Source organism: Somniosus microcephalus, chromosome 14 (assembly GCF_052327205.1).
Source record: "Somniosus microcephalus isolate GS21.2 chromosome 14, FLI_Smic_1.0, whole genome shotgun sequence".
Classification (NCBI taxonomy): Eukaryota; Metazoa; Chordata; class Chondrichthyes; order Squaliformes; family Somniosidae; genus Somniosus; species Somniosus microcephalus.
Window position 1 is genome coordinate 35007371 of NC_141000.1, and position 24796 is coordinate 35032166.

The following is a 24796-nucleotide window of genomic DNA, read 5'->3' on the forward strand; positions in this document are numbered from 1 at the left end:
AACGGAGGCATTGGTTTAACATCTCATCTGAAAGATGGCATCTCCGACAGTGCAGCACTCCCTCAGTACTGCACTGGAAAGTCACTAAACACAAACAAATCATGAGCAGATCAAAGAGTCAACAAGGATTGGTGAAGGGTAGGTCATGTCTGACTAATTAGTCACTAGCAAGGTGGACAGGGGAGGGTCTATATTGACTTCCAGAAGGCATTTGATAAGGTTCTGCACAAGAATGAAATGAAAAATGAAAGTACATGGAATTGGAGATAACCTTGTGGCATGGGTTGATAATTGGTTGGGAGATAGGAGACAGAGAGTGGAGGTACAGGGAATGTTCTCTGATTGGTGGGATGCGACCTATTGTGTAGATGGGAGCAGGAAGCTACAAAAGGGACAGAGATAGAATTAATAAGTGGGCAATATTATGCCAGATGGAGTTCAATGTGGGGAAGTGTGAGGTCATCTGCTTTGGATCCGAGAAAGACAAATCAGAATATATTCTTAAAGTCCAGCATGAAGGTTGCGGACACATCCTGGTTTACTGCTTCATTCGCCTTACAATTCTACTTTTGATTTTGATTAATTTCATTCCTCAGTATTATGTACTGCATTTCAAAACTACATGGGCCCCGAGTAAGTTTTGCTTCTGTCTTTAGGACTAAAGCAGCAAAAGCATTAGTAGCGCCACTTTAATGATCGGTTGTGAAGCCCTGCTCTGTTGTAAAAGTACAGCGCAGTACCTGATTTGATGACATTTTTAGAATCGGGATCTTTTAGCTGAATCTCTGCAAAAGACGAATCAGCTGCAGACAACTTCTTTTGCTCATCCTTCAAACTCTGTGCAATTTGCTGCAGAACAGATAAGAATTGCAAACAAAATTAACATACGCCATTTTCAATCAAAAGGAGTGACAGTCATATCCATCCCTTGTGAAAAGTGCATCAACAACGATTTAGTTACCGTCCTTAGATTCATCTTCTTGGGGTTAAACTATCATTGTAATCTCCTTCAGCCCTACAACCCCAATCCCCCACCCCCGAGATCTCTGCACTCCTCTAATTCTGGCCTCATGCACATCCTCATGCTACTTTAATTGCTCCACCATTGGTGGCCGTGCCTTCAGCTGCCTAGGCCCCAAGCTCTGGAATTCCATCCCTGAACACCTCTGCCTCTCTCTCCTCCTTTAAGATGCTCCTTAAAACCTCACCTGTCCTAATAACTCATGTGGCTCAGTGTCAAATTGTGTTTGATAATGCTCCGGTGAACTGCCTTGTGATGCTTAACTACATTAAAGATGCTACATAAATGCAAGTTGTTGTTATGAAAAGTGCATCGACAATGACAATTTAGTTACACTCCTTCAATTCACCTTCTTAAATTATGAGGACAGGTTTCATAGACTAGGTTTGTATTCCCTCAAGTATAGACGGTTAAGGAGTGATCTAATTGAGGTGTTTAAGATGATTAAAGGAGTTGATAGGGTAGACAGAGAGAGAAATTATTTCCTCTGGTGAAGAATCCAAAACAAAGGGGGCATAACCTTAAAGTTAGAGCCAGGCCATTCAGGGGTGATGTCAGGAAGCACTTCTTCACACAAAGGGTAGTGGAAATCTGGAACACTCTTCCCAGAAAGCTGTTGACGCTGGGGGTCAATTGAAACCTTCAAAACTGAGCTCGATAGATTTTTGTTGGGCAAGGGTATTAAGGGTTACGGAACCGAGGCGGGTAGATGGCGTTAAGATACAGATCAGCCATGATCGAATTGAATAACAGCACAGGCTCAAGGGGCTGAATGGCCTACTCCTGTTCCAATGTTCTTGCAAGATAGTACAATCTTTTTCAATACTGTATTTGCCTTTAATCCATTTAATCTAATGCCATATTAAATCTATAATCATCAGTTAAACTGGGCGTGACAAAAGGGCTTCTTTAAGTTATGGGGACTTAAGAAAACACCTTTATAAGCCAGCTTATTCCAAAAACAAGAGAAAAGTAATTACATTTCTTATAAAAGAGCATCTTCTTAGCTCAGCTATTGGCACTCTTGTCTCAGAGTCAGAGGGTGCGGGATCAAGCCCCAATATAGACTTGAGCACATAAGTCAGTGCTGTAGAGAGGGAGTGCTGCATTGTCGTAGGTGCTGTCTTTCTTCAGACACTAAACCAAGGACCCAGCTGCCTGCTCCGGTGAATGTAAAAGATCCTATGGCAGTATTTGAACGAGCAGGGAATGTGTGTGTCCTGGCCAAAACCCTCCTTCAACCAACACTGCCAAAAACAGATTATTCCATCATTCATTCTTTCATTTGTTGAGAGTTTGCTGTCCACAAATTGCCTGCATAACAGTAACTGCACTTCAAAAGAAATTCATCGGTTGTTATTGGGACATCTTGAAGACACGATAGGCACAAAAAAATGGAAGTTCTTTTTTATACTTCCCACACAAGGCACAGTACCAAACAGAGGCAACATGCCCCAAAGAGGAGAAGAGTTAGGGTAACATCCGAAACGCCCTTCAAGACCCCAACTACTTGTTTATAAAGAGGTCGAGAAAACAGACAGGTTAGAAAGGATATTCTCATGGCTTCTGCGAGAATCCAGTGCATGTGGACCACAAAGGGTACAAAGCAAGGGTAAATGCAAACCACACAGTTTTGTAATAGTATAAGATTCATCTACCTCCATCATTTCCAGCTTGTCAGGGTATGCCAGGTCACCGGGTGCAGGTTTATAGCCGACAATATCAGTCTGAATATAGACGTGTGTCCGATATACTAGACGCTCTTGTACATCTTCCAGCATCTGCTTTGCCACTGCAGAAAAGGCACCCAGCTGCTCCACTAAGGAGAGACAGGAAACAAGGGTGAGTGTATTTCAGAATGGACCATTGGATTTAGAAAATAGTTCAGCCATTTTAAGCCAAATCCTAGATTTAGAGCGATATCACCAATTAGTTGTGTTCGCACACATATTAATTACATTTTGCTTTATGACTGCCAGACATGGGTCTGGTCTCAGGAACATAGGGTTTCTGGAGATCTCCAGCTAGCACTGTACTCTACCTACCGTTGTTCTGGACGTGGTCCTCCAGCATCTCATTTTTCAGAATTCCACATAGCTCCGACAAAGTCTCCAGGTGGTTGACGTGGATGATGAGCGGTCGAAACACGTCATACCATGAGAGGCATAGCTTCTCCAACAGCTCGCTACAAAAGAGGAAAGGGCCGGGACCCGTGTTACAAAATCATTCTCCAGATTTCTTTTAAAAATTAAAGTGCACAAATTCAAACCGCCCTTAATGGCCGAGAGCTTCACCAGTGAGCAGCTGAGCCGCACAGACTGAACTTAGCCAGCGAACACCGAGCCGGCGAGCGCGGGCCGGGCCGAGCCGACCCGGCGAGCGCGGGCCGGGCCGAGCGCGGGCCGAGCCGGCGAGGAGCTGAACCGCAGGAACCAGGAAGAGCCCGGGTACCCTGCTGCAGTGCCCTGAATCGGGGTAAATCTCAGCACTCCTTGGCTTAAGAGGGAGGGAAAACAGACAAAACAAATTAAGGTGATTGGCAAATGAGCTAGAGGAGAGATGAGGATTTCTTTTAACTCAGCGAGTTGTTGTGATCTGGAATGCACTGCCTGAAAGGGTGGTGGAGAACAGATTCAATTAAGTTTTCAAAAGGGAATTGGATAAATAGTTGATGGGGAGGAAATTGCAGGGCTATGGGGAGTGGACTAATTGGATAGCTCTACCAAAGAGGCACAGGCACGATGGGCCAAAATGTCCTCCTTCGGTGCTGTAAGATTCTATGAAATCAGCCAGTGCCACCACTCACTGTCACTATTCAACAACCCTTGCTGGAAGTGCATGTGTGGAGATGCTGGATGAAGTCACAAATGAACCTGATCTGTAATACCTCTACCGCGGTTACAATGGCTTGTGGGATTTTAGAGACCATTAACCTGATCACTGTGTAACAAGTTGGCACTAAGTGAAAACATGCTTGAAGAGTTCAGCTCAATTAAGAATACTTCAACGGTGTCTAATTCAGACTACAGCATTATCTATGACTGCACAAGACCCAACTGGACCCTGTATGTGATCACAAATACAGTCCCTGTTACTGTTAATGTGATTTTTTAAATAAAAACAGGCTTGAATGCAGAACTGCTCAAGTCTCCACTTAGCAAGTAATTGTAATTACTTCTCACTTGTAATTGTTAGCAGCTGCATCTGATCAATACCAATGCTAGGAATCACTAAATAAAATCACACTTTAACGAGGTGCAAACAGCTGACTGAAGCTACTTGACATTGCCCGAAATCAGCAGAGCTTTTTAAAACCAGTAGATACAATACAGGGGAATAGCGAGGTGTAAAGAACTTAACTGAACTGCCCAAAATACGAAGGGTCATCGACCTGAAACGTTGACTCTGTTTCTCTCTCCACAGATGCTGCCTGGCCTGAGTTTTTCCACCGTTTTCTGTTGTTATTGCCCAAAATACATTACAAACGGCACCTTTGTCATTTACTCCGATGGTAATCGCTATTTGCCTGCTATAGGCAGCTGCCCGTGATAAGTGTAAACGGTGTAAGTGGCAGGGACTGTACTATAAACTATGAAGGAATTACAAAGCTGACAGTACATTCCAGGGAGTGCAATACTTCATATTGCTACTCACCCCAATACAACACTTCATAAACCAGTATTACTTCAGATTCCAACTCATTTTGAATCACCCTTACTGAATAGTGCATAATTTATGCAAAATGTATGTGCGTGGATTTGTGCTTCACACTGTATATGCCTGTTTTGTAGTAACTTAAAGCAAGTCACGACTGAATCTGCTTTCATTGATTAGCCCTGCCTGAGGATCAGCTGTCAGAAATTAAATCACCTTCTACTGAGCTTTATTTTGCATCTTTTTGAGTCACGGGCTTTCTGTTTTCTCTCCCATGTTCCCTGGATCATATTAGAAATACTTCTGGAAAGAGTTTAGCTTCACCTTTTTGAATTGTTGGTGCAGATCTAATCATGGCAAGTCCATCACTGCATAACACTTACAGTTTACAAATGAGATTAAGCTGCCTTCCAATGCCCATTTACCTCCTAGGGTTTCCCTCATTCGCACACTAACTTTTAGCAGCACGTACAATGGTGCCAGTAATGTAATTGCGGCAGCTTCACAGGGTGCCTCAGAGGGCAAAGGGCAGCTGGTTGGCAACATTAATTGACTGCCAACCCTGGCACTCACACTGAGTATGTCACTTTGCTTGAGGGCACAACCCGTCCACACCCAGAATGACAGCTCTGAAGATTTAGGATTTTTTGAAGTAATGCCAGCTAGTTTTGTGCGTACAATATTTGCGCAGACGCAGTGTTTCCGCTTACTGACCCTGGCCCTCTCCGTATATACAGGGCAGATCTTGCAACACGAGAATTGACAATAGGACAGAACGTTCGTATGAAAGCAGTTTGTTAATGTAAAAGGAACGTAAGGGACCACTGTAACACTGACATTGTCAATTAATTCAGTAAAGTTATTCAGCATGAATAGAAGAACTTGAAAACTCAGATTTTAATGGCCAAGTAACCAAAGAGACCTTAAACCCCAATGATAACTTACTCTAGTTTGAGAGTTGGTTTTGTAAAAAATTCATTGTATAGCCGATGCTCATCCTGACACACGTGAACCAGAAAAGCACAACCACTGCGAACCTAGAAGAAAATGCAAAGTTGTTGCCCATTTAAAGTAATAGCACTGCACAGCATATTACAAAACTGAAATTTAATTTAAAACCAAATTAAACACAGTAAATAAATAGAGCTCCAGGGAATCTTTCTTTTTGGTTGCGCCTCTGTGAAGCGCTTTGGGATGTTTTTCTATGTTTAAGGTGTTATATAAAGTATAAGTTGCTGCAGTACCAAGTAACTGCAGCATTAAAAATACAGAACTGTTAGAGAGACTTTTGAATTTAACCAGTTTTTCTTTAGGGTGCAAAAGTAACTAAGTGCAATCAGATTGGACCAACAAATCCTAATGTTTTCATTAGTGGCTCCAAAGCCAGAAGAAACACTAATCAGGAGACTTCTGAGCCAGTTAGTGGAATCAATTTGCTTTAAAATACTGCCAGACATATTGGCCCAGAAATTCAGGTCTCCACGGGTGAGTACGCACGGGGTACTCACCCGTAGGCCCAATGGAAGTACCGGTTTCCTGCACGCACTGCGCATGCACGAGAAACCGGCACTTCCGTTCCCCTGAAAGCAGGGGTTCAGAGGTCGAACGGGTGCGCGGGAGAGGCTGCGCGTGCGCATCGAACTTCAGGTTTTTTTTCAGGTTTTCCTGGGAATGTAAGCCTGCAGAATTTAGAAATGTAAAAAGCAGGCGTAAGGCGTGAAGTGGTGAATTAATTAAAATTAAAACTTTTTTTCCCCACAGGTTTATTATTTTTAAATACTTTAAAACAAGGTAAGTTTATTTTTAGCCCTGTTAGAAAATAAAATTACTTTTTCAAAAATTTAAATTATTTAAAATAGTTATTTCATTTAATTTATAGTTTATTTAAAAAATGTGGTTTAAAAAAAAAAATTTATTTGAAGATTTAGTGATGTTTTGAAAGAAGGGCCTGTAGTATTTCTAAGTTGGACAGCACTCCTGTCAGACTTATGAATGGAGCATTCCCTGCTCCGACTGGCTCCCCATGGCCCACGTGATCCCAGGGGACGCTTCGAACTAACTGCGCCCCTGGGATACGCAAGCACTGCGCGCCAGCAGCTGAACCAGGCCCCGGATCGGAATTCCACGGGGGCCCACAGCTCAACGGCCGGCGCGGTAGGTAAGTGCAGATCGGGGGCTTGCACCCGCGGGAAGCCCCCGACCCGAATTTCTGGGCCATTATATGCACACTTCAGAAACATTTACAATTACAACGCAGCAGTGCTCTTTCACTTAAAAAACTCAACGGCAAAGGTTTGTAGACTGAATACAGGATTTCTTTCCTACGAACTAGCAATTAAAACAGAATCCAGCAAAACATAAAAACCAGCTGCCAAATAGTGGGCCTTAGAACTCAACATACAAGGTTCCACAAAAGAGATTAACAAAAATAAAAATACACAGAATTGAAGGTAAGCTTGTGACACAGGTTGGTAATTGGTTGGGAGGTAGGAGACAGAGTAGGGATAGAGAAGGTACGTGGCGGGATGTGACAAGTGGCATTCCCCAGGGATCTGTACTGGGGCATCAGCTTTTCACCATATACGTATACAATGTTCCCCTTAATTTTTTCTGGGTGTGCGGCCCATTCACAGTTTTGCACATTTAACATTGGAAAAGCCGGTCTCTGGATGCACGGGATGGCAGACAGCTGCGCGGCCGCGCAGCTTAGAGGGAATGTTGGTTGTATATCCAAGTTTATGGATGACATGAAGTTGGGAGGCACAGTAAGTTGTGTAGAGGGGAACAGGAAGTTGCAAGTGAGTGGGCCAAACTGTATCAGATGGAGTTCAATGTGGGGAAGTGCAAGAGCATCCACTTTTGATCCTAGAAATACAAATTGGAATATTTTCTAAATGGCGAGAGACTTGGTATTGTGGAGGAACAAAGGGATTTGGGTGTCTAGGTACACAAATCAGTAAAAGTAATCAAAGAGACTACTGGAATGTTGGTCTTCATCTCAAAATACAAAAATGAGGAAATTATGCTAAAGTTGTACACAGCCTTGGTCAAACCCCATCTGGAGTACCTTGTTCAGTTCTGGGCACAGCACCTCAGGGAAGATATATTGGCCTTGGCGGGGGTACAATGCATATTCACCAGAATGCTACCAGGTCTTAAAGGGTTAAACTATGAGGACAAGTTGCATAAACTTGGCTTGTACTCCCTTGCGTTTAGTAGGTTGAGGAGTGATCTAATCGAGGTCTTTAAAATGATCAAACGATTCAATAAGGTAGATACATAGAAAGGATTTCCTCTGGTGGAGGAGTCCAGAACAAGTGGGCACAATCATAAAATTAGAGCTAGGCCATTTAGGAGGGAAATGAGGAAGCATTTTTCTCAGTGTAGTGGAAATCTGGAACACTATTCCCAAAAGGCTGTGGATGCTGGGGGTTAATTGTAATTTTCAAGACCGAGTATGACAGATTTTTATTAGGTAAGGGTATCAAGGGATACGGATCAATGGCAGGTAAATGGAGTCGAGGTACAGATCAGCCATGATCTGACTGAATGGTGGAACAGCAGCGAGGGTTAAATGGTCTACTCCTATATTACTATGTAACACCTCTCGATTTGGCAAGTTGTGGAAATGATAACATTTATATAGTGTCTTTAACGTAGAAAAACATCGCAGGGTGCTTCGCAGAAGTGTAATCAGACAAAAATTGACACTGAGCCAAACGAGATGTGATGACTAACAGCTTTGTCAAAGACATAGGTTTTAAGTGGGGTCTTAAAGGATGAGAGAGAGGTAGCGAGGTTTAGGGAGAGATTTGCAGCACTGAGGGCCTGGGCAACTGAAGGCACGAACGCCAATGGTGAGACGAAAGGAGTGGGGGAATACACAAGAGACCAGAGTTGGAGGAACACAGAGTTCTTGGAGGATTATATGGCTGGAGAAGGTTACAGAGATGGGGAAGGCGAGGCCATGAAGGGAGTTAAATATAATAGTTTTCAATTTGAGATGTTGGAGCTCGGAGCCCAATGTGGGTGATGGTTAGAGGATAGGATACAAACTACACAGAGTTTTGAATGAACTGAAGTTTATGGAGGATGAGAGGCCAGTCAAAGGAGCTTTGGAATAGTCGAGCCTGGAGGTGACAAATGCATGGATGAGGGTTTCAGCAGCAGATGAGCGGAAGCAGGGCCGGAGACAGACAAGGTCACGGAGGCGGAAGTAGGCCGCCTTTATGATGTAGAGGATATGAGGTCGTCAGCTCAGCTTAGGATCAAATAGGATTCCGAGGTGGTGAACAGTCTGGTTCAATCTAAGACAGTGGCCATGGAGGAAGGAATCATGGCCAGGCTATGGAGTTTGTGGAGGGGGCTGAAGACAATGGCTTCGGTCATCCCATTGTTTAACTGGAGGAAATTGTGGCTCGTCCAAGACTGGATGTGGGACAAGCAGTCTAACATAGAGGCGGCGGTGTCGTCAAACTGGGTGTCTTCAGTGTACATGTGGAACTGGCGCTACGTCTTTGGGTGATGTTGCCAAGGGGTAGCATATAGATTAGCAAGAAGACAGGGCCATAGATAGATCCTTGAGGGACTTTAGAGTTAATAGTGCATGGGAGGGAAGGGAAGTCAAGCCATTGCTAGAAAATGCTCTGGTTACGATTTGATAGGCAAGAGTGGAACCAAGTGAAAGCAGTCCCTCTCAGCTGAACAACGGAGGAGAGGCATTGGTGGAGCATGGAATGGTCCACCATGTCAAAGGCTGCAGAGGTCAAAAGGATGAGAAAGGATAGTGCACCATGGTCACAGAGGATATAATTTATGACTTTGCTAGACTTCAGAATAGCTGATGTAACTTCAAATGTCATCATCTGAGCTTTGAATTTATGTTAAATGTACATAAAAAATAACCTTGAATTATCACAAAGTACAGAAACCTTTTGAACTCCATCAAGTACTACTACTGTACATTAATTTCAGCAACATGTAATTACATTAGTGCACATTAGTATTCTTTAGTACGGCACATTAATATTCCCTCAATTGCAGCATTAAGTAATTGTATTAGCATTGCACACCAATATTCTTTGAATTGCAACATTACATAATTATTAGTACTTAATTCCTTTTGCTGCTACATTTGTTTCATTTAACAAAGTAGGTAGCACAAGTAGGACACAGGTTTGTAACCACAATTCCCAATGTTGTGGAGAGGTGCTGAGCAGACAAGGCAAATTAGTTTTTCACAGGAGAGGAGTGAAACACTTGAGGGGAAAAGTCACCCAAGGCTGGTCTTGTGCACCTCCCAGGGGTCAGTTACAGAGCAACATCAAGACTTCTGACAATTGGTCACCCACTCAACCTCCTAGTTGTCGAATGCTGCAAAGATTGGGGGGGGGGGAAGGGAGCAGCAGTCACGTTACATTCTCAGGACGTCGCATTTCCAGTGATGGCACTTCACTACATTGCGCCACAGAGCGGCAGCACACGGGTTTGAACACCAGTCCCCACACAGTGAGTTCCCATTCTCAGAGAGAAGCACCGACACCAAGTACCCGTCACAGGAAGGGAAAGCATGCAGTTACATCATCCACCTGCCTGATCAACTCAAGACAACAAAGGATGGGAATGGGTGAAAGGCTCACCGTATCTGGAACTGCATGCATTATGAAGAGGATCGAGGGCAGCTAATAAATACTTTAAAAAAAATTCTTAGGCATTCTGCTAACCAACTCAACATTATAGAAAACAGAAGTGCCTAATGCCAGAAATAGAGTTTGTAAATTACATGACAATGCTACTAATTACAATTTAATCAACACTGGCAAGCATGTATATATATTTTCAGCATTTGCATGACAACAGTATTGTCTTTCTAGATTGTTAATACTAAAGACTCATACCAGAGCACAGTGATCCCTGTTATTTTGGCTGGTCAGGTCAGCAATAGTGGAGGCGATGCTTGGACCCAGCAGAAGCCCCCTCTGATCCAAGTAGCACTGATGGATCTCGCTCAGTAGCTGCTGATACCTAATGAAAGAGTAGGCCCATTTTAAATTTACTGAAATTAAGGCCACAAGCCATCATAACCTCCACAACAAAAAACAGTGCTATAAACTCCATTAGTTCTTCTTGCAGAAGCACACCATCATTTAGATTATTTTTCAACATTATTGAACAGTTCTTTTGAGGATAATAATGCATGTCAAGAGTGTGCCCTTTATATAATTTGCACCACTACTAAGAAAGCACATCCTAGTGGAGTAGGCAGCTCCACATGAAGAGCTAGCCACGGGCCAATGGGCCTTTTTCGGAGCAGTAACTTCTATGATTTTACACCTGATTAGAAGTTTCTATCAACTTCAAAACATTTAAACTGTGAAAACTGACTCAGTACAGACGATTCAAGCACTAGGGAAGGTGGAGGTGTGGGTGGGGGTGGGGGGGCGGGGTGGGGGGGGGGGAAGAGAAAAGAGAGAGCCAGACACAAAGAGGGAGAGAGAGAGAGAGAGAGAGAGCGAGAGAGAGAGAGGTACACAGATGGAGAGAGGGGCACACAGTGAGGGGGAGAGGAGATATTGAGAGAAGAGAGCATGCACAAGAGAGCAAGGAAGACAAAGAGTGGATTTACATAGCCCTTATTACACCTCAGGACGCTTGATAGCGCTTCACAGTCAGTGAATTACTTTTGAAGTGTAGACATTGTTATTTCTATTCATCTTAAAAACTGCAAGAAGGCTTTACAAGAACTTGCTGTAAAGAAAACGTTGCGGGGCAAAATGGCAAAAGCTCACCACAGTGACCAGGTATCAACGGCTGGTTTTTCCACCCAATTTCCAATCACAGTACAGACAGAATTATTTGGTGACTAGGTGATACAAGATACATCTGATATATATTTAGAGTATCAATGTTGAAACAGACAGTGGATCAGTAACTAAAATTCCTTTTGAAGAACAAAAGCATTTCTTGGCCATTTTATAATTCATTTCACTTTATACAACTGTATAAACTTTCTACATTATAATGAATAACCCAAGCCACTGTTCACTGTGGGTAATTTTGGAATCTTTCTGAAGTAGTTTTGCTTTACTATTCTGCCTACATAACAACGACTATACTTCAAAAGTGACTCGCTAGACGTGAAACTCTTTGGGACTTATCAAAGAATGTGATAAGGTGCCAAAAAATACAACTTCTTTCTTTGATAAAGAAAAACTGCTACTCATGGCTCAAGAATCTATCAAGACAGTGCATAATTTTTCTAAACAAACATTTCACTGATGGCTGACACCTGAAGTAGTCCCTTTACGTTAAGACTAGGTCATTTTACATGATGGTGCTCTTGTTGCACTTCAGTACTATGAATTACATGCTCCAGCTCACCATTCATCGAACACCGTGCATGTAGAACATACTTACTCAGAGCTTTTTTCAATTCTTTGCTCTATCTGTTCAATTAGAGACTGTGGAAGAAGAAAAAACACATGACACTTTTAAATAGCAGCACGTTTGAGCATTTGTGATTATAAATATTAACAGTTACCTAAAAATATCACTCAAAACCTGCAACAGTTTTGGATCATTTCTAGGATTCTCTATATATCCATTTTATTATTAATGCTGAAAAACACAGGATGCCCTGACTGTGCGCAGTGAGTTCCAAGGTGCCTCGCCTGACTGGTCACAGGATGCCCTGACTGTGCGCAGTGAGTTCCAAGGTGCCTCGCCTGACTGGTCACAGGATGCCCTGACTGTGCGCAGTGAGTTCCAAGGTGCCTCGCCTGACTGGTCACAGGGTGCTTGGCTGTGCGCAGTGAGTTCCAAGGTGCCTCGCCTGACTGGTCACAGGGTGCCCTGACTGTGCACAGTGAGTTCCAAGGTGCCTCGCCTGACTGGTCACAGGGTGCCCTGACTGTGCACAGTGAGTTCCAAGGTGCCTCGCCTGACTGGTCACAGGGTTCCCTGACTGTGCGCAGTGAGTTCCAAGGTGCCTCGCCTGACTGGTCACAGGGTGCCCTGACTGTGCGCAGTGAGTTCCAAGGTGCCTCGCCTGACTGGTCACAGGGTGCCCTGACTGTGCACAGTGAGTTCCAAGGTGCCTCGCCTGACTGGTCACAGGGTGCTTGGCTGTGCACAGTGAGTTCCAAGGTGCCTCGCCTGACTGGTCACAGGGTGCTTGGCTGTGCATTGTGTGTTGGTAGCTTGGGGAGTCCCGGCTGCCCAGCCCATTGTGTGTCACACTGCTGTACATTAGGAGTGTTGTACCATGTCACACACAAGATATCAGTTGATATTCCATGGTGTTGTGCACAAAGAAACTCCACCTCTCTTCCTGTAACTGCTTCTCCCCACTCTAATTCTTGTGTCTCACTCTGTTTTTTTATTTTTCATTATTTTCTTTTTCTCTATCTTTCTGCACAGCTCTCTCACGGAAAGGCCCGGAAACAAGCTCTAAGAGGTACCTTTTCTTACCTGTCTAGATTTGAATGACTTGCCGGTTGGTGATTGGTACCTTTCTCTACCTGTCTATTTTTGATGAATTCGTTGTTAACAGATAGTGGCTTTTCTAGCAAACTAGGTGAAAGCACAGTGAACACTATGCAAGTACTATGTACAACTTTCCCCATACACGATGAGCGTATATAAATGTCTGTTTCCACAGTATACAATGCTTACCCGCACTTTAGGAGCTGCAGCTCTGAACTTCACATAAAACAATGTAAAGGCATTATCGGCGTTAGATATAACCGAGGGGTCCTATCGGAAAAAGTCAATGAAAAAATTAATTAACAGTTTAAAAAAACCTTTAACTTAACATATACACTCTGATCTACTTATGAAAACTCTGGATAAAAAATTATTTGAACGTTCATGCTTTCATCAAGATTTCTACAGACTGCTCAATAAAATTTCAATCTCAACTTTTATCAGTATTTTGATATTATACATATGTAGTTCAGATGTTTTACATCTGGTTTGCACACAATGTAAGGGTCTTGCTGTATACATGCAGCTAAACCAGGTACACGCTGCTGTGGCATTGGACATGGGCAGTCGAGGCCAAGTGCAGACCTCAGGTGAAGTGGGGTTAGAGCTTGGAGAACAATTGGACCAGGGCATGTAGACCCAATTCAGTTCCCATTTTGAAGTCATACATTCTGTCCTTTTTATATTTCCATTATAAATTCCTAAGTTCCTGTTTATAATCAAAAGTGCCTATGTAAACTTTTCACGCAGTAATTACAAATTCAATTCCCCACCAGAGGTGGCGCTACTACTGCTCCTGGCCGGGGGGGGGGGCGGGTGGGCAGTATAGATGGGTTTCTCCTTTTTTTGTCCTCTACCACTTTCCACCGTGTTCTGGCTGACATTTATCCCTCAACCAACATCACTAAAAACTGATTATCTGGTCATTTATTTCATTTCTGTTTGTGCGACCTTGCGGTGAGCGAACTGGTTGCCACGATTCCCTGAATTACAACAGCAGCACCACTTCAGAAGTACTCCATTGGGTCTAAAGTGCTTTGGAACGTCTTGAGATTGTGAAAGGCACTATATAGAAGTTTGTTTTGAGGAGTCACTCAAGGTACTGTTGTAACAAATGACATCCTTTGTGACTGTGACAAAGGTAAGCTATCCCTCCTCGTCCTTCTTGACTTGTCTGCAGCCTTTGACACGGTTGACCACTCCATCCTTCTATAGCACCTCTCCACCGTCGTCCAGCTGGGTGGGACTGCACTCGCCTGGTTCCATTCTTATCTATCGAATCGTAGCCAGAGAATCACATGAAATGGCTTCTCTTCCCGCTCCTGCATCGTTACCTCTGGTGTCTCCCAAAGATCTATCCTTGGCCCCCTCCTATTTCTCATCCACATGTTGCCCCTTGGTGACATCATCCAAAAACACAGCGTTAGTTTCCACATGTACGCTGATGACACCCAGCTCCACCTCACCACCACTTCTCTCAACCCCTCCACGGTCTCTAAATTGTCTGACTGCTTGTCAGACATCCAGTTCTGGATGAGCAGAAATGTTCTCCAATTAAATATTGGGAAAACAGAAATAGACAGTTTCCTAGAAGTAAAGAGGATTAAGGGTTACGGGGAGCGGGCAGGAATTTGGACATGAGTCTAGGTTCGGATCAGACATGGCCCTGTGGGTAGCGGAGCGGGCCCAGGGGCTGTGTAGCCTGATCCTGCTCCTATTTCGTGTGTCTAATTCTGTTAGATTCAGGAGATGGTTCTGTGATAGTAGATTGGCGGTTAGGATCAGGTCAGCCATCTTATTGAATGGTGGAGCAGGCTCGAGGGGCCGATTGGCCTGCTCCTGCTCCTATTTCTTATGTTCTTATGTTCTTAACAATTGGACCAGGGCATGTAGACCCAATTCAGTTCCCATTTTGAAGTCATACATTCTGTCCTTTTTATATTTCCATTGTTTTCGGTCCCCGCCACAAACTCCATTCTCTAGCCACTGACTCTATCCCTCTCCCTAACATCTGTCTGAGGCTGAACCACACTGTTCGCAATCTTGGTGTCATATTTGACCCCGAAATGAGCTTCCGACTACATGGCATAACTAAGAACGCCTATTTCCACCTCCGTAACATCACCCATCTCCGTCCTTGCCTCAGCTCATCTGCTGCTGAAACCCTCATCCATGCCTTTGTTACCTCTAGACTTGACTATTCCAATGCACTCCTGGCTGGCCTCCCACATTCTACCCTACGTAAACTTGAGGTGATCCAAAACCCGGCTGCCCGTGTCCCAACTCGCACCAAGTCCCGTTCACCCATCACCCCAGCGCGCGCATTGGCTCCTGGTTAAGCAACGCCTCGATTTCAAAATTCTCATTCTTGTTTTCAAATCCCTCCATGGACTCGCCCCTCCCCATCTTTGTAATCTCCTTCAGCCCCACAACCCCCCGCCCCCCCAAGATATCTGCGCTCCTCTAATTCTGGCCTCCTGAACATCCCTGATTATAATCGCTCCACCACTGGGCCTTCTTTGCCTAGGTCCTAAGCTCTGGAATTCCCTGCCTAAACCTCTCTGCCTCGCTACCTCTCTTTCCTGCTTTAAGACGCTCCTTAAAACCTCCTACTTTGACCAGGCTTTTGGTCAACCGCCCTAATTTCTCCTTATGTGGCTCGGTGTCAAATTTTGTGTCTTTTAATACTCCTGTGAAGCGCCTTGGGACGTTTTACTACTTTCAAAGCGCTATATAAATACAAGTAGTTGTTGTTGTTAGGTGGTGCCCCATTGTTTACAATGTGTCACATGTCACGTTTACAATGCCCGAACAGTTTCAGTACCTTTGGAATTCTGGGATCTGTTTTTAATTTATCACAGATTTACAGAATAAGCCACACTTCCCAAATTTGGAGCAGAGGTTGGGATGGGGGCCTGGGTTAATTATTTTGACATTCAGACAGAGTGGCATGTGGGCTGATACAGTGATAGGGAGTGTTCCAGTGGTTGATGTGGCTTCCCTCTCCTCCAGCACCCCCCAATCTCAAGTCAGAGGGGGGACAGATGGCCAAGTCCCACAGATACTGTATCTCCACTAGGTACATACATGATAAAGTTCTCCTTGTAAACAAGAATGCTTATTAACACAAGCTGGTCAATTAAAAACTGAGCTAAACCAAACATCACTACAACATTTGTCTTAATGTGATGCTTCAAAATACAAATTAATCTTACCCTTTTTGTTAACTGAGTAGAGAGGTTCTGAAGTGTATTCACAGTGTATGTCTTCATAAGGTGCATAGCTTTGGATAGGCATTGCTTAAACTTTGCTAAATAAACAGGATAATCTCTAAAGCCAGGCTGTAAATAAAACAAGTATTCATTAAATGTCATCAGATGTATATGGCATAAACAGTAATTTTAGCAAAAATGCACGTAGCCTTATTGTTACCGTACGCAAACCAACAGAGATCCTGCAATATCACTCGGACCAACAGACTCTGCAATATCACCCGGGCCAATACAGACCTGCAATATCACCCAGACCAACACAGACCCTGCAATATCACCCGGACCAATACAGTCCCTGCAATATCACCCAGACCAACACAGACCCTACAATATCACCCAGACCAACACAGACCCTACAATATCACCCAGACCAACACAGACCCTACAATATCACCCAGACCAACACAGACCCTGCAATATCACCCAGACCAACACAGACCCTGCAATATCACCCAGACCAATACACACTGCAATATCACCCAGACCAATACACACTGCAATATCACCCAGACCAATACAGTCGCTGCAATATCACCCAGACCAATACAGTCCCTGCAATATCACCCAGACCAATACAGTCCCTGCAATATCACCCAGACCAATACAGACTCTGCAAAATCACCCAGACCAACACAGACCCTACAATATCACCCAGACCAACACAGGCCCTACAATATCACCCAGACCAACACAGACCCTGCAATATCACCCAGACCAACACAGACCCTGCAATATCACCCAGACCAACACAGGCCCTACAATATCACCCAGACCAACACAGACCCTACAATATCACCCAGACCAACACAGACCCTACAATATCACCCAGACCAACACAGACCCTACAATATCACCCAGACCAACACAGACCCTGCAATATCACCCAGACCAACACAGACCCTGCAATATCACCCAGACCAATACACACTGCAATATCACCCAGACCAATACACACTGCAATATCACCCAGACCAATACAGTCGCTGCAATATCACCCAGACCAATACAGTCCCTGCAATATCACCCAGACCAATACAGTCCCTGCAATATCACCCAGACCAATACAGACTCTGCAAAATCACCCAGACCAACACAGACCCTACAATATCACCCAGACCAACACAGGCCCTACAATATCACCCAGACCAACACAGACCCTGCAATATCACCCAGACCAACACAGACCCTGCAATATCACCCAGACCAACACAGACCCTGCAATATCACCCGGGCCAACACAGACCCTGCAATATCACCCGGGCCAACACAGACCCTGCAATATCACCCGGACCAACACAGACCCTGCAATATCACCCAGACCAACACAGACCCTGCAATATCACCCGGACCAACACAGACCCTGCAATATCACCCAGACCAACACAGACCCTACAATATCACCCAGACCAACACAGACCCTGCAATATCACCCAGACCAACACAGACCCTGCAATATCACCCAGACCAATACACACTGCAATATCACCCAGACCAATACACACTGCAATATCACCCAGACCAATACAGTCGCTGCAATATCACCCAGACCAACACAGTCCCTGCAATATCACCCAGACCAATACAGTCCCTGCAATATCACCCAGACCAATACAGACTCTGCAAAATCACCCAGACCAACACAGACCCTACAATATCACCCAGACCAACACAGACCCTACAATATCACCCAGACCAACACAGGCCCTACAATATCACCCAGACCAACACAGACCCTGCAATATCACCCAGACCAACACAGACCCTGCAATATCACCCAGACCAACACAGACCCTGCAATATCACCCGGGCCAACACAGACCCTGCAATATCACCCGGGCCAACACAGACCCTGCAATATCACCCGGACCAACACAGACCCTGCAATATCACCCGGACCAACACAGACCCTGCAATATCACCCGGACCAATACACACTGCAATATCACCCAGACCAATACACACTGCAATATCACCCAGACCAACACAGACCCTGCAATATCACCCAGACCAACACAGACCCTGCAATATCACCCAGACCAACACAGACCCTGCAATATCACCCAGACCAACACAGACCCTGCAATATCACCCAGACCAACACAGACCCTGCAATATCACCCAGACCAACACAGACCCTGCAATATCACCTGGACCAACACAGACCCTGCAATATCACCCGGGCCAACACAGACCCTGCAATATCACCAGGACCAACACAGACCCTGCAATATCACCCAGGCCAACACGACAATATCCCCATCCAAAGTGTGGAGCTCTTGGTACAAAGGCGCATTGGGCCAAATGGTCTCCCTTGGGTATTAAGGGAATCAAGGGATATGGGGATAGTGCAGGAAGATGGAGTTGAGGTAGAAGATCAGCCATGATCTTATTGAATGGCGGGGCAGGCTCGAGGGGCCAAATGGCCTACTCCTGTTCCTAGTTCTTATGTTCTTAGTTGAAATTATGATGATTTAACAGGGTTAGCTGGCAATGTAGGAATATTATAAAAATGTAGACCACAGGGTCTCACAGCGTGCCATATACATTACAGCCAAGTACATGATCTACATCAATTGCCATATTAATCAATCAAAAACTGGGACTGCAGATTGCGACTAAATTCGGCCCTGTTATAGTAGTGCAGACAAAACTGTACCTCCAACAAAATGACTTACATGTGATGACACATAGGTTATACAGTCATCCAATTTGGCCAGCGTCGGTATAAATCCTTCACTGTTCACAGATAACGTGGGTGAATTCAATTTCTAGGATGAGAGCAAAATACAGTCAGGATGTAGCTTCGACTCCAGTTGCAAGTACATTAAGGTTTGAATGGAAGAATGCAACAATGCCAATTTCTAACTAGAACACTTTCCTATTGAAAGGAATGGTCTATTCCTATTTATGTAGCTTGCTTATGAAGCATAACAAATGTATACTGAGCTATACATTAGTACTTTGACAAATCCCCAATTTTGAACGTTTTCTTCACATAGATCCCCTGTGATGTTGTTCATACTGATTGTTACACTAAAATGTGATGGGAAATAAGTGAGATTTACATCAATTGTAAGTCTTTCCTGAAAGGCTGTGGATGCTGGGTCAATTGACATTTTCAAAACTGTTAGGTAACAGTATCAAGGGATATAGAGCCAAGGCGTGAAAATGGAGTTGAGATGCAAATTAGCCATGATCTAATAGAATGGTGCAAGAGGCTCGAGCAGCTGACTGGCCCACTCCTGTTCCGAGGTGCATGCTATCTGTAACACTCGTAATATTACAAGCAGATCTTCAGTTACATTACTGCCAATGAATTGGAGAACATGCTGTTCTGCCATCCACATGACCACAGAAATGGTCGCATTACCCTCCCCCCTCCAAACTCTCCAGCCCCACCCCTGCCAACCTCCCCCCCCCCCACCCAACTTCTCCCCCCAATCCCCGACAACCTCCACCCCCCCGCCAACCTCCACCCCCCCCACCCCACCTCTCCCACAACCCACCCCCGCCAACCTCTCCCCCCCGCCAACCTCGCCCCCCCGCCAACCTCTCCCCCCCCGCTCCCCCCGCCAACCTCTCCCCCCCGCCCCTCCCGCCAACCTCTCCCCCCCGCCCCTCCCGCCAACCTCTCCCCCCCGCCCCTCCCGCCAACCTCTCCCCCCCGCCCCTCCCGCCAACCTCTCCCCCCCCGCCCCTCCCGCCAACCTCTCCCCCCCGCCCCTCCCGCCCCTCCCGCCAACCTCTCCCCCCGCCCCTCCCGCCAACCTCTCCCCCCCGCCCCTCCCGCCAACCTCTCCCCCCCGCCCCTCCCGCCAACCTCTCCCCCCCGCCCCTCCCGCCAACCTCTCCCCCCCGCCCCTCCCGCCAACCTCTCCCCCCCGCCCCTCCCGCCAACCTCTCCCCCCCCGCCCCTCCCGCCAACCTCTCCCCCCCGCCCCTCCCGCCAACCTCTCCCCCCCGCCCCTCCCGCCAACCTCTCCCCCCCGCCCCTCCCGCCAACCTCTCCCCCCGCCAACCTCTCCCCCCCGCCCCTCCCGCCAATCTCTCCCCCCCGCCCCTCCCGCCAATCTCTCCCCCCCGCCCCTCCCGCCAACCTCTCCCCCCGCCCCTCCCGCCAACCTCTCCCCCCCGCCCCTCCCGCCAACCTCTCCCCCCCGCCCCTCCCGCCAACCTCTCCCCCCCGCCCCTCCCGCCAACCTCTCCCCCCCGCCCCTCCCGCCAACCTCTCCCCCCCGCCCCTCCCGCCAACCTCTCCCCCCCGCCCCTCCCGCCAACCTCTCCCCCCCGCCCCTCCCGCCAACCTCTCCCCCCCCCAACCTCTCCCCCCCCCGCCAACCTCTCCCCCCCCCGCCCCTCCCGCCAACCTCTCCCCCCCCCCAACCTCTCCCCCCCGCCCCTCCCGCCAACCTCTCCCCCCCGCCCCTCCCGCCAACCTCTCCCCCCCGCCCCTCCCGCCAACCTCTCCCCCCCGCCCCACCCGCCAACCTCTCCCCCCCCGCCCCTCCCGCCAACCTCTCCCCCCCGCCAACCTCTCCCCCCCGCCCCTCCCGCCAACCTCTCCCCCCCCGCCTCTCCCGCCAACCTCTCCCCCCCCGCCCCTCCCGCCAACCTCTCCCCCCCGCCAACCTCTCCCCCCGCCCCACCCGCCAACCTCTCCCCCCCCGCCCCTCCCGCCAACCACTCCCCCCGCCCCCCCGCCAACCTCTCCCCCCCGCCACTCCCCGCCAACCTCTCCCCCCCGCCCCTCCCGCCAACCTCTCCCCCCCGCCCCTCCCGCCAACCTCTCCCCCCGCCCCTCCCGCCAACCTCTCCCCCCCGCCCCTCCCGCCAACCTCTCCCCCCCGCCCCTCCCGCCAACCTCTCCCCCCCGCCCCTCCCGCCAACCTCTCCCCCCCGCCCCTCCCGCCAACCTCTCCCCCCCGCCCCTCCCGCCAACCTCTCCCCCCCGCCCCTCCCGCCAACCTCTCCCCCCCGCCCCTCCCGCCAACCTCTCCCCCCCGCCCCTCCCGCCAACCTCTCCCCCCGCCCCTCCCGCCAACCTCTCCCCCCGCCCCTCCCGCCAACCTCTCCCCCCCGCCCCTCCCGCCAACCTCTCCCCCCCGCCCCTCCCGCCAACCTCTCCCCCCCCCCGCCAACCTCTCCCCCCCGCCCCTCCCGCCAACCTCTCCCCCCCCGCCCCTCCCGCCAACCTCTCCCCCCCCGCCCCTCCCGCCAACCTCTCCCCCCCGCCCCTCCCGCCAACCTCTCCCCCCCGCCCCTCCCGCCAACCTCTCCCCCCCGCCCCTCCCGCCAACCTCTCCCCCCCGCCCCTCCCGCCAACCTCTCCCCCCCGCCCCTCCCGCCAACCTCTCCCCCCCGCCCCTCCCGCCAACCTCTCCCCCCCGCCAACCTCTCCCCCCAAACCCCTCCCGCCAACCTCTCCCCCCCGCCCCTCCCGCCAACCTCTCCCCCCCCGCCAACCTCTCCCCCCCCGCCCCTCCCGCCAACCTCTCCCCCCCGCCAACCTCTCCCCCCCGCCCCTCCCGCCAACCTCTCCCCCCCGCCCCTCCCGCCAACCTCTCCCCCGCCAACCTCTCCCCCGCGCCCCTCCCGCCAACCTCTCCCCCCCGCCCCCCTCTCCGCCCCTCCCGCCAACCTCTCCCCCACCCGCCCCGCCACCCGCCCCTCCGGCCAACCTCTCCGCCACCCGCCCCTCCGGCCAACCTCTCCCCCCCCCCCCCCCCCCGGCCAACCTCTCCCCCCCCCCCCGCCCAAACTCTCCCCCCCCACCCATGCCGACCTCTTCCCCCCCACCCCCGCCGACCTCTTCCCCCCCCCACCCCCGCCGACCTCTCCCCCCCCACCCCCGCCGACCTCTCCCCCCCCACCCCCGCCGACCTCTCCCCCCCCCCACCCCCGCCGACCTCTCTCCCCCCCCACCCCCGCCGACCTCTCCCCCCCCCCACCCCCGCCGACCTCTCTCCCCCCCACCCCCGCCGACCTCTCTCCCCCCCACCCCCGCCGACCTCTCCCCCCCACCGACCTCTCCCCCCCCACCCCCGCCGACCTCACCCCCCACACCCCCGCCGACCTCACCCCCCCCACCCCCGCCGACCTCTCCCCCCCCCCGCCGACCTCACCCCCCCACCCGCCGACCTCTCCCCCCCCACCCGCCCCACCGCCAACCTCTCCTCCCCCGCCAACCTCTTCCCCCACCCACGACAGCCCCTCCCGACAGCCCCTCCCCCTCCCGACAACCTCTCCCCCTCCCGACAACCTCTCCCCCTCCCGCCCCTCCCGACAACCTCTCCCCCTCCCCCTCCCGACAACCTCTCCCCCTCTCTCCCACCTCCCCCCCAACCTCTCCCCACCCCCCCACGCCAACCTCTTCCCCCCCCCCACGCCAACCTCTTCCCCCCCCACGCCAACCCCTCTCCACCCCCCCCCCCACGCCAACCTCTCCTTCCCCCCCCCACCAACCCACAAAGAATTAGATTGTTTGAATTAAATTCCACCACTAGCCATGGTGGGATTTTATCTCATGTCCTCTGGATGGCTGGTCCAGTATCACTAGGTTATTGTACCTTTGTACAGTAAAATCAATGTTTAAGGGTTCAGTACTGCATGAAGATTAGGCATTCAGAGCAGAGCTTCGAGGAGAAAAAAGGGGTGACATTCGGGCACTCATTAGGGAAAGTGTCACAGTCGGACATGAAAGTACTAGATCACTGTGCGTCAACCAAATAGTTTTGCCAGCTGGAGACCAGCAGACAATAAAATTTTGTGCATCAGGTGGTGTTTTCACAAGTTCAGCTCCAAGAAGGATATGAATGTATAGACCTGTCTGCACAATGAAACTTAAAACAGACCATGCATCAGTGATACTTACTGTGTTTATGTTTTCTAACTCATTGAAGTACGAAAGCTTCTGCTGAATACTCTCCGCAAGGTCAACCAGCTCTGACTGTTGAGGAAAAAATAATATATTACAGCAGAACTCAAACCAGCCATGCTACGACAGTTTATTATTTCCAGTAACACAACTGCTTTTACATTTAGGCAGAGTGCATTGTACCAGAAGCCCAGTCGCCACCTACAAAGCCTTCAATGCTGTACACCAAGCTTCATGGGCCACATCAGGTGCATACAGTGGAGCTTCAGGGCCACATACAAAGTTTAAATGCACATTCCCATTAACATGCATATATCTCAAGTTGCTAATATGACAGATCCTTGATGCTGAGTAAAGATTCATCCACCCATGAGGTAACAGCATTAAAGAGGAGTCTCTGCAAACCTCCAGCCCCACAAAGTGAAACAGGATAAAACAAATCCCCCACCATCAACATCCTGGGGTCACCATTGACCAGAAATTTAACTGGACCAGCCACATAAATACTGTGGCAACAAGAGCAGGTCAGAGGCTGGGTATTCTGTGGTGAGTGACTCACCTCCTGACTCCCCAAAGCCTTTCCACCATTTACAAGGCACAAGTAAGGAGTGTGATGGAATACTCTCCACTTGCCTGGATGAGTGCAGCTCCAACAACACAAGTAGTTTGACACCATCCAGGAGAAAGCAGCCCGCTTGATTATCACCCCATCCACCACCTTAAACATTCACTCCCTCCACCACCGGCGTACCGTGGCTGCAGTGTACACCATCTACAAGATGCACTGCAGCAACTTGCCAAGGCTTCTTCGGCAGCACCTCCCAAACCCGCGACCTCTTCCACCTAGAAGGACAAGGGCAGCAGGCTCATGGGAACACCACCATCACCTCCATGTTCCCCTCCAAGTCACACCATCCTGACTTAGAAGTATATCGTCGATCCTTCATCACACGGTCAAAATCCTGGAACTCCCTAACAGCACTGTGGGAGTACCTTCACTACACGGACTGCAGTGGTTCAAGGCGGCGGCTCACCACCACCTTCTCAAGGGCAATAAATGCTGGCCTTGCCAGCGACACCCACATCCCATAAACAATTTAAAAAAAAAAAATAAATGCAAAGAGAACCACGTTGCCAAGGCTCGGGTCCACTGTAGGATTTATCTGTGTTTTAGTTAGCGTACAACCAAAATCTTATCTTGGGAAAACTAGAACGACTCCCTTTCATAAAGGTTCTGCATTGACAATATCCTCACAGTGAGGGGACATGAGGCATTTTTTCCTTTGTTCATTAATGTTAGTAGGAAGAAGTTGTCAGCAATAGAAGGCATTTTCCCCTCTTTATATACATTGACATTTTGGCTGATGTTAGCAAAGAGAGGGGCCTATATCTTTGGGTTAGTAGGAATTAAACTGCTATTGCCCATAGATATCTCCAAGTCATAGTTAAGCAGTGAACAACTTTTGCTGGAACATCTGTACAATAAAGTTT

At 48.7% G+C, this 24796-nt stretch overlaps 1 protein-coding gene across 2 annotated transcripts in view; it reads right to left on the reverse strand.

Moving 5' to 3' along the window:
* cog3 (component of oligomeric golgi complex 3) overlaps positions 1-24796 on the reverse strand; it is a 78515-nt gene that overhangs the window by 28423 nt on the left and 25296 nt on the right. For both annotated transcript variants that reach the window (XM_086006491.1, XM_086006492.1), the window contains exons 5-14: positions 23303-23377; positions 19107-19199; positions 16375-16500; positions 13349-13429; positions 12092-12135; positions 10573-10699; positions 5621-5712; positions 3067-3206; positions 2680-2840; positions 741-849 (exon numbers count right to left, since the gene is read on the reverse strand). In XM_086006491.1, coding sequence (XP_085862617.1) covers positions 741-849; positions 2680-2840; positions 3067-3206; positions 5621-5712; positions 10573-10699; positions 12092-12135; positions 13349-13429; positions 16375-16500; positions 19107-19199; positions 23303-23377 — 1048 coding nt within the window. The remainder of the gene's footprint in view (positions 1-740; positions 850-2679; positions 2841-3066; positions 3207-5620; positions 5713-10572; positions 10700-12091; positions 12136-13348; positions 13430-16374; positions 16501-19106; positions 19200-23302; positions 23378-24796) is intronic.